The sequence below is a fragment of the Scylla paramamosain genome, chromosome 23, assembly GCF_035594125.1.
Source record: "Scylla paramamosain isolate STU-SP2022 chromosome 23, ASM3559412v1, whole genome shotgun sequence".
NCBI classification, from domain to species: Eukaryota; Metazoa; Arthropoda; class Malacostraca; order Decapoda; family Portunidae; genus Scylla; species Scylla paramamosain.
Window position 1 is genome coordinate 20,416,613 of NC_087173.1, and position 10,937 is coordinate 20,427,549.

Genomic DNA, 10,937 nt, shown 5'->3' on the forward strand with positions numbered 1-10,937 from the left:
TAAAAAAGAAAAAAAGGAAAAGAAAAGAACAAATACTTGTATGCATAGAATAGAACCTAATATTTTCCATACCCCCCACCACCACCATCGCACCTCCGAGAGTATGCTGCTGGCCTTGAACAGCTCACTCAGTTACTCAGCCTGGCTGCAGTGACCAGATTTACACTAATTGATTTTCACTTCCATTATTATAAACCAGTACAAAAGAAAGGATGTTACTCTGTTACAACTATTTCACTGATTTAAGTTCTGAAAAAAAATCAGGTAATTTTGAAAGTTCATTTTATTCCAACATGATCATAAGCACAGGGAATGACTGCAGGTTTCCCTTTGCCAGATGGTATTTGGTATTCACATCCATCACTACAGTCAGAAGGTAGACTTTTGTAGACAAATAAACTTTTTTTTATCAGCCATGAAGCACAAGGCAACATTTAGTTGAATATTATTGAATACTCATGTTTTTGCACAATGGCTGTCATGAAGAAGCAATATTTTACAAATGCCAAAATGAATTAGATATAAATTTATGTATACATGTTTGCAATTTTTTTTTTTTTTTTATAGTATTGCTAAAGTCAAACTAATAGTGAGAATGTCATATGCCTAGGAGGTATGCCATAGTGCACTATCATGTACTGGGAGAAAAGAAATGTAAAGTGACAAATTAGAATGCAAGTTGTGTGCAGACCAACAGACAGCCTGAATATTTTTAATGGGAGCCTGTGCACCCTGCTGTTCATCTGTGTCTTACTACTCTTTTTTCTGACGTATTTCAAACTTACTAACTTTGATTTCAAAGTCCATCTTACTATGAGTTCATCACTTATATTTGAATACTGTATGGTAAATGTCATGTCAGAGCACTTGCAGTACATGACCATTTTCTATAATACAATTTTGTTGCTTATTTCCATGGGTAATCCCTCACTCACCACCAGAATAAAGGCAGTCTTCTTGACAAAATACACTTACACATGTGCATGTGTGTTGTTGAACAGTTTTTAGTTCTAGATAACCAGTTTACTCATAAGAAATAAAAAAAAAATGTAATTGGTTCAGTTCAGTAATTTCTGGATAGTCTATGATTAGACACTCCAAGGTTTTAAAAATAGTTACCTCAAACAGGGTCTCAACTTGAAACTGGAATATGTGCCTGATTAGGGCCCAGTAAAACTAGGCAGGCATATGTGGCTGTGTGGAACATGTTTTTGTGATGTGTGTATGATAGGCTTATTTTTGGTGGAACTTCATCTTGTCTAGAAAGCAGATAGGTTCCATTGATTACCACATGTAGTTATGAAGATGGAGGGCATTACATTTTAAAATGATTATTCAGAAGTATTTCTCAGTGTGTTCAGGATATATATATATGTAGGTGATGTAGTCATGAAATCAGGTTGAGACACCTTAGTGATGAAACAGACTACCAAGTTCACATAATCAGTTCAATAACTGCATAGACTGCAACACAAAATACGAGTACTTCACCTTGCCTCATATTTGTCACATTTTATTTTCAAGAAATGTTTTTACATATTATTATTTGCTTATTTATTTATTTATTTTTATTATTCTTTTTCTTTACGGGGGGAGGGGCAATTCTTGTTCATAGGATTTCATACAGATGTACCAGATACATACACCAAACCAATTACTATATGGTTTCTGCGACATAAATTACAGTTCCTTGTATTGGTGTTGAGAAGAATGTGAACAATTAAATGGTCAGTAAGCTAATCATCATGTATCCTTTAGTTTCTTAGGGCTTCAAACTCTTATTCTCACCACTGTCACTCTTGGAATGTCAGAGGCTTCATGCATAAAGTTCTTTATTAATACCATGTTTACCAGATGTTCCACAAGCCCCTCCCCTCCAAACACCATACTGATATGTCTGTTAGAAAGTACTGAATACCAAAAGCAGTAGGTACAACTGAAAGTAGACTGAAAATACAAACTAAACAAAAAGAGTAAAAGAATAGTATTCAGTATTAGATCTTTTAAAAGTAAAGTATAAGTATCTGAAAGACAATCCTATTGAGTGGAAAGCTGTTTGTCATGTACATAGCTAGATTAATCGAGTCTGTGATCCATATTTGTGACATGAGATTGCCAAGGCTGGTCACATCTCTCGCATCATTAAGGTTGATTTTCCATCACCTGTAAAATTTACCTTATTGATAAAGACTCGCTCTGTTGTGATCTCAGTCTCATATTTTTATGAAAGCTATATAAATCTGTATAGAGAGAATATAATTATATACTTTAGCTGTAGATATTTTGGTAGTTCCAATATACTATAACTTATAAACAGTAGATGTTACCTAAAAAGTGTGAGTCAGAGGTTGCTCAACTTGAATGCTTTTTTATTACTTGAATTGGTTCACCTTTGTTTTGTAATGCTACTGAAGCAACTTAGTTTATAAAAGCCATTTGTGTACAACTTGGGGAAAAAGTTCTGTTGCTTGAACAAATATCCTTAACTCTTCACAAAAACTTAATAGAATCATTGTCTGGTCATGGGGTGATGGAATAATGATTTCATTTTTGCATACATGAAAACAACCATGTTGCTCTCAGCTTTTTATTTTGAGCTCTTCAGCTAACAGTATTGAAGCCTAATGTTGCTCTAGGTGGGGACAGGCCATCACTGTGGTGTAATAGACATGTTCACCTTGTATTTCAGTGAAACCTTTTCTCATCCTGTCCTAAATTTTTGTAAATCAAAATATTAAGGCACATAATCATTGTTTTGAAACATAATAAATATAGATGATTGTAACTGTTGTATGTTTCCCACTTTGTTAGTGGCAACCAGTTCTGCATGTCTGATACAGGCACCCAAGTGTGATTGGTGAGGATTCCTTCACTCCCTGGTAGAGGCTCAAAGCCTGAGGCAAGTATTTTAATTCAGTCTCAGGAAATATTTACTTGTGTGGATATATGTATGTCTAGGCTAGCCCCTCTTCATGGGGATTTAACCTTCATATACTTGCTTATCTATCACCTTTTTGAATTGTAGCAAAGACTATTTCTAGTCTTTTGCAGCAAGGATTCATGCACTAACTCAACACCAGCCAAAAAAAGGAACAGCATTGTCAGTTTTCCTAAGGTTCCTGCAAATCCACACACATCACACTTATAGGATTTTTGTGGTACATAAGTCTGGCCAGCGAACAAGTTAAATAAATGAACATAAAACAATTTCAATCTTTATGTATCCATTTTATTAATTAATATAAACAGAATTACACTGTATTTACATAGTCATTCTTGTATTAAAGCAGAAAGTTTTGAGAAATGAACATCTTTCGTCAACACACTACTGCTTACTTTATTCCTCTGCACCCTCCTTGGCAACATATCCAGGCTGATCCTCAGGGGTGTGAGGCCACAACGTGGGATTAGCAATATTCACAGTCTGAAATGAGGAAAAATAACATCAAACAGATTTGTCATTTACCATCTGTAAAGAGGATAAAATTCATTACAAAAGAAAAGAGTGAATGTCATTATACTGGTAGGGGCCAAGTGCTTAAGGATGGAAGAAGCAAATGTCTGGATAGGGAAGTGTGATGAGACTGGCACATAAATAGTGTATCACAGTATTTGTCTGCTTGGGGGTGGGGATGCTTATGAATTTTCCCAAAAAATCTTTCCACTCCCACCACTTTCCTCCATTTAAATCATGAGTGCAGCATGCCTCTGGTCACCATCCAAAGCAGAGGAATAGTTAGGTAGGGTCCCTACTTTGCCTGGGTGCTTGGGGATTCCTTACCCTAACTTTTTTATATATATATATATATATATATATATATATATATATATATATATATATATATATATATATATATATATATATATATATATATATATTTTTTTTTTTTTAAGTAAACAACCGAAATCAATACTCATTATTTTTCATCACTTACCACTAGGCACTAAAATTCTTAATTTGGTTGTCTGGCTGTGTTTTTGTTAGACGCTGGTTATTATCTACATATCATTAGGCAATTCTGTCCACCTCTCTAACGCAGGAGTTAACCAGTATTCTCAATCATTCATCCCTTTCTCTGGTAAACTCTGGAACTCCCTGCCTGCTTCTGTATTTCCACCTTCCTATGACTTGAATTCCTTCAAGAGGGAGGTTTCAAGACACTTATTCATCAATTTTTGACCACTGCTTTGATCCTTTTACGGGACTGGCATTTCAGTGGGCATTTTTTTATTAGATTTTTGTTGCCCTTGGCCAGTGTCCTTCCTACATAAAAAAAAAAAAAAAAATTCTTAACATGGGACAGGATGAGCTGGCCCAACAGAAAAGTCAATAATTATTCACTGCTACTAAACCTCATCTTTTCCTCACTGAGACTCAGGTGTCTGAGGCAACTGACAGTAGCCTCTTTTTCTGTTTCCTCCTACTTTCTCTATCCTCATTTTCAATCCAAAACTGGATGTTGCACCTATGTGTGCAATGACTTAACCTGCTCTTGTGCCCACACTCTTGAACATTCCAAGTTTTCCACTATCTGGCTACAACTAGAGTCACTCTCAAACTAAATTTATCTGTGTTGTATACCTCTCGCCTAACTCCTATTCTTTGCCTACTTAACCTCCAAAGTGGATCACATTCTGACCCTCTTCCCTTTTGCGGAGATCTCCATTCTTGGAGATTTCAATGTTCACCATGGCTTTGGCTTTCCTCTCCCTTCACTGACCATCCTGGTGAACTAGCTTTCAACTTTGCTATCCTCCATGACCTAGAGCAATTGGTGCAACACCCTACTCATATTCCTGTCTTGGAGATATACCCAACATTCTTGACCTTTTTCCTTACTTCTAATTATTCTGCTTTTGCTGTTACCCTATCTTTTCTGTTGGGCTCCTGCGATCACAATCTCATGTCTACATCTTGTCCTATCACTCTAATCCCTCCTCAGGATCCCCCTAAGCAGAGGTGCCTCTGCTATTTGGGGGGACCTAAGGAAGTATTTTGTTGATTTTCCTTGGAATCACTACTGCTTCCATATCTGAGATCTGTCTGTGTGTCAAGTACATAACAGAGGTGACAGCGACTGGCATGGAGGCATACATTCCTCACTTTTTCTCTCTACCTAAACCTTCCAAACCATGGTTTAACACCTGTTCTTGTGCTATACATGATAAGAGAGGTGGCTCATAAAAGGGTACTTAACCCTTCCATCACCTGAATCTCATGTGCTTTATATTTCTGCCTGGAACCATGCCAAGTCTGTTCTCCAACTAGCCAAAAACTAATTCATTAACAGTGTCAAAATCTTTCAAGATCTAACTCCCCTTGTGACTTCTGGCAGCTAGCCAAAACCATCTCCAATAACTTTGCTTCTTCTTTCCCTCCTTTATTTCAACCTGATGGCACCACTGCTATCACATCTATCTCTAAGATGAACTCTTTGCTCAAACCTTTGCCAAAAATCTCTTTTGCTTTTGCTAGAAAAAAAAAAAAAAAAAAAAAAAAAAAAAAAAAAAAAACACCTCTGTGCTTGCACCTTGCCTAGTCAAGTTCTCAACTCTGTCAACATCTACCTTTCCTTCTTGCTGGAAGTTTGCCTACATTCATCCTGTTCCTAAAAAGGATAACCGTTCTAATCCCTCAAACTACCATCCTATTGCTTTAATTTCATGCCTATCTAAAGTTTTTGAATCTATCCTCAACAGTAAGATTCATAAACATCTATCACCTCACAACCTTCTATATGATCACCAGTATGGGTTCCGTCAAGTCCACTCTACTGGTGATCATCTGGCTTTCCTTATTGAGTCTTGGTCATCCTCTTTTAGAGATTTTGTGTAACTTTTGTTGTTGCCTTAGACATCTTAGAGGGTCTGGCACAAAGCTTTGATTTCCAAACTACCCTCCTACAGGTTTCTATCCTTCTCTCTGTAACTTCATCTCAAATTTCCTTTCTGATCGTTCTATTGCTGCTTTGGTAGACAGTCACTGTTCTTCTCCTAAATCTATTAACAGTGGTGTTTCTCAGGATTCTGTTCTGTCACCCATTCATCAATGATCTTCTAAACCAAACTTCTTGTCTTATCCCCTCCTATGCTGATGATAGCATCCTGCACTTTTCCACATCTTTCTGTAGATGTCCAATCCTTCAGAAAGTAAACAGTTCACACAGGGAAGCCACAGAACGCCCAACTTCTGATCTCTCTAAAAATTTCAGATTGGGGCTGAGCAAACTTGGTATTGTTGAATGCCTCAAAAAACTAAATTCCTTCATCTATGAACTCAACACAACCTTCCAGACAACTATCCCCTCTTCTTCAGTGACACTCAACTGTTCCCCTCTTCTTTTCTGAGCACCCTCAGTCTGTCCTTTACTAATAATCTAAACTGGAAACTTCACATCTCATCTCTAGCTAAAACGGCTTCTATGAAGTTAGGTGTTCTGAGATGTCTCTGCCAGTTTTTCTCACCCTTCCAGCTGCTAACTCTGTACACGGGCCTCATCCGTCCATGTATGGAGTATGCTTCACATGTCTGGGGAGGTTCCACTCATACCACTCTTCTAGACAGGATGGAATCAAAAGTTTTTCATCTCATCAACTCATCTCCTCTGACTGACTGTCTTCAGCCTCTTTCTCATCGCCACAATGTTGCATCTCTTGCCGTCTTCTACTGCTATTTTCATGCTAACTGCTCTTCTGATCTTGCTAATTGCATGCCTCCCCTCCTCCCACGGCCACACTGCACAAGACTTCCTTCTTTCTCTCACCCTTATTCTGTCCACCTCTCTAATGCAAGAGTTAACCAGTATTCTCAATCATTCATCCCTTTCTCTGGTGAACTCTGGAACTTCCTGCCTGCTTCTGTATTTCTACATCCCATGATTTAAATTCCTTCAAGAGGGAGGTTTCAAGACGCTTATCCATTAGTTTTTAGTTACCGCTTTGGATCCTATTCGGGGGCCGACATCTCAGTGGGCCTTTTTTTTTCTTTTGGCCTTGGCCAGTGTAAAAAAAAAAAAAAAAAAAAAAAAAAAAAAAAAAAAAAACATTAAATACTGATCTATACAAGGATAGTCTAGCCAAACTTAGGCAAATTTGGGGCTTAGGAGAACTTACCTTATCTGGGAAGGCCTCAACCATCTCCTCCATGGTCATTTGCTCGTATGGGATCATCTTCTCCCACTCAGCCAGTTCAGCCTGAAGCTTGGCAATGCGTCCTTCACTTTCTTTGATGAAAGTCTCGGTCTCTACAGCCTGTGGGAAGGTGTGTGGATCAATCATACAACAAATTAGGTTCCACAAGCTTATACTGGTATGAAGGAAACCAAAATAATATCTTTACAGTGTACTTATGTACCTACTTCTATACCAAGCTAATATCCACATAAAGGAGGGTAGCCAGAATGAAGAGCACCCACACATTCATACATACACAAACACACACACGTATATGGTGCATTAATAAATGGAATTCTCTGTACTGGATCACAACAAATCATACATACCACTTCCTTCTGGATCTCATCAATCTGTTTGGAGTAAGTGTCAGCAGGGTATGGGATCTGCATGGCACCGTACTGCTTCTCAAATTCCTCAACCATGCCAGGAATAGCAATGCGAGCCTTGTATGCTGCGAAGTTTATCTTGGGCATCTCAGCAGGCAAGGACAACACACTGCAGGAATATGGGAAGGTGGTCACAGTGTTGCTTGCTTGCCTTTAACTCTCTACTGATGAACATGATGAGAGAGAGAGAGAGAGAGAAATTTAGGCTAGCAAGCACCAAGTGCATGTAAGTCTTTTAATTAAATATAAAGCTTAAATCTTAAAAAATAAATAAATATCTAACTGCAATGCATCCTATTCTGAAACAAATCTATTTAATGGTATGTAAGAAAGGATACCTAAGAATCTAACAGGATTCCACATGCACTCCCAGGTTACCTACCTCCTGCTAGATTAGAACAGGTATTGTTCCCTCTCTCCTGGTCACCATCCAAAGTAGGGTAATAGTTAGGTAGGGTCAACACTCAGCCTGAGTGCTTAAGGTTTCCTTAACAAAACTATCATTTATCTACTTAGATTTTTGTACTTTTTTCGTAAACTACCAAAATCATCAAACCGTAATTTCTCATCATCCCCTCTAGGCAGTAAAACAATTTTTTTCTTTTTTAGTCACTGATCATTATTCACACATCATTTGGCAATTCTTAATATGTGACCAGGTGAGCAGCACACTATATTTCTGATAAACTTTTATTTCTTTTTAATCAGTAGACACCTACCGAAACGATAATTACTTTCAGTGAGGTCTAAAGCACTGTTCAGGGGGTGCTGTGAACTTATCATTAAACCCAGCTGTGACCTCACTGAACGTTTCCCTTTGTGTCTCACAACACAAGGGGGCAGTCACAGCCTGCCCTCTAAAAACAACTCTCTTCCTCCACACAAAACTACAAGCACCTAATAACACACACACCCTTCACTCAAAAATTATAATATCATCATGGCGACTCCTACACCAGCCTCGGCGTCCCCATCTGGGGAGGGGACCATAAATGTCCCCAGGTCGGACTGCCTTTCTGTCGACGACCCTAAATGTCTTGACACCCCCGTCAACTTTTTCTTCATTAACTTCTGCAACATTCGCGGTCTAAGATCTAATTTTCAATCTGTTGAACACCACCTCTCCTCTTCTAAACCTCATCTTCTTTTCCTCACTGAAACTCAGGTGTCTGAGGCAACTGACAGTAGCCCCTTTTCTGTTCCCTCCTACTTTCTCTATCCTCACTTTCGATCCAAAGCTGGATGCTGCGTTTATGTGCGCAATGACTTAACCTGCTCTCGTGCCCACGCTCTTGAATCTTCCGAGTTTTCCACCATCTGGCTACAACTACAGAGTCACTCTCATACTAAATTTATCTGTGCTGTATACCTCTCACCTAACTCCTCTGATTATAAGAAATTCTTTGACTACTTAACTTCCAAAGTGGAGCACATTCTGACCCTCTTCCCTTTTGCTAACTCTGTACAAGGGACTTATCCGTCCATGTATGGAGTATGCTTCACATGTCTGGGGAGGTTCCACTCATACTGCTCTTCTAGACAGGGTGGAATCAAAAGCTTTTTGTCTCATCAACTCCTCTCCTCTAACTGACTGTCTTCAGCCTGTCTCTCACCGCCGCAATGTTGCATATCTAGCTGTCTTCTACCGCTATTTTCATGCTAACTGCTCTTCTGATCTTGCTAACTGCATGCCTCCCCTCCTTCCGCGGCCTCGCTGCACAAGACTTTCTTCTTTCTCTCACCCCTATTCTGTCCACCTCTCTAATGCAAGAGTTAACCAGTATTCTCACTCATTCATCCCTTTCTCTGGTAAACTCAAGAACTCCCTGCCTGCTTCTGTATTTCCACCTTCCTATGACTTGAATTCCTTCAAGAGGGAGGTTTCAAGACACTTATTCATCAATTTTTGACCACTGCTTTGACCCTTTTATGGGACTGCCATTTCAGTGGGCATTTTTTTTATTAGATTTTTGTTGCCCTTGGACGGTGTCCTTCCTACAAAAAAAAAAAATAAATAAATAAATAAATAAATAAATAAATAAATAAATATATATATATATATATATATATATATATATATATATATATATATATATATATATATATATATATATATGTATATATTATTACTTAGGTTTGGTGGAAGATCTCCCCTCGACAGACATCTGCCCATTTAAAATTATAAAAATTTAAAAGACACACACACCTATTGGGAAATATAGTCATTTCTGAAATGTTGTTGCATTCCTGAAAGTGGGAAAAACATTATTTACCAGCCTGAAATTGCCAGCCCAGTGACAAACCGTCCCTCGCCTCCCCCTCACAGCCTGCAACTGTTATGGCTCCTGACTAAGGAAAATAGAAGTGTTGATTGAAGCTGCAAATTTATTGTTTCTTTTAAATGACAGAATGGCAAACAAGTAGGACCAAACTAGGCACTGGCTGCAGATCACGACAAAAAGCCTACTACGTATTTTCCCATTGACACGAACAGGTAAGCAAGTGTACCTTCGGCAGGATTCAATTGCCCCACCCTCAGGTACCAGTTTCCAAGACTGCAGCATAAATGGTCCATAACTACACACTCCCTTTCCCCACACGACAGTTACTTAGCACGACACAGCCTGGCAAGGGAGAGGCAGAGGCGGCAATACAGCCGAGGCAGCACAAGCCGCCACCGGCTGGGCCTCGGTTGGTTCTCAGTGCTATTGCTCACCTCCTCAAGTAGCCGTCAGACTTGCCCTTGAAGGCATTGAACAGTGGCTTCTGTGCCTCAGGCACGCGGGCAGCGATGGCAAGCCAGTCCACGGAGGATGCGGCGACTCTTCGGGCTGCCATGACGGTATTTGTCTGCCGGCTGAGTGAGGAAGATCAGCTGAGTGTCCAAGATGGAGGCGCTGCGCCAGACCAAGACCCAAGACCTCTAAGGAAGCCACCTCGGTCTCACTCCACTGCTCACAAGTCAATACATTTATGTTGAGGTATACAAAAGAAAAAAATTATTTTTCTCATTACGTGTAAAAAGTAGAATATGATGAGATGCTGTGTGGAGACAGCCTTTTATTTCCTTCCCTTTTCGGCACCAAAAGTTTTCTCAGTGATTAAACGCGATAAATAAGTAAATAATTGACTATTAATTATGATAAACTGATACATCATCTGTTTACTGGGTGTTATTATCGTGTGTAATATCGTTGAGGGAGATCCTGGCAGAGCATCACATTATGATGGAACTTAGAATGAACACCTATAAGTAACAAATATAAATCACAGGTAATAAGCAACCTTTTTTTTTTATATATTACTATTATTTATTCTCTTTTCTTCGTCTTTGCCTCTTTGTGTATCTATGTATGGAGTGACAGCAGCATGAGA

At 38.8% G+C, this 10,937-nt stretch overlaps 1 protein-coding gene across 1 annotated transcript; it reads right to left on the minus strand.

Annotated features, from left to right (window-relative positions):
* Positions 1–3,213: 3,213 nt before the first annotated feature.
* On the minus strand, positions 3,214–10,478 carry LOC135112377 (ATP synthase subunit d, mitochondrial-like). The gene is made up of 4 exons (XM_064026779.1): positions 10,279–10,478; positions 7,503–7,671; positions 7,114–7,251; positions 3,214–3,424 (listed from the first exon to the last, which is right to left on the minus strand). Exons 1-4 carry the CDS (start codon positions 10,398–10,400, stop codon positions 3,338–3,340), a joined length of 516 nt encoding a protein of 171 aa, XP_063882849.1. The 5' UTR covers positions 10,401–10,478; the 3' UTR covers positions 3,214–3,337.
* Positions 10,479–10,937: the final 459 nt, after the last annotated feature.

Bases quoted from the DNA above. Each gene is read 5' to 3' on its own strand.
- LOC135112377 (XM_064026779.1), bottom strand. From the start codon at position 10,400: ATGGCAGCCCGAAGAGTCGCCGCATCCTCCGTGGACTGGCTTGCCATC. The intron at 7,672-10,278 runs GTGAGCAATAGC...ATATTCCTGCAG, and splicing joins TCTGACGGCTACTTGAGGAG to TGTGTTGTCCTTGCCTGCTG. The intron at 7,252-7,502 runs GTATGTATGATT...ACCTTCCCACAG, and splicing joins ATGAGATCCAGAAGGAAGTG to GCTGTAGAGACCGAGACTTT.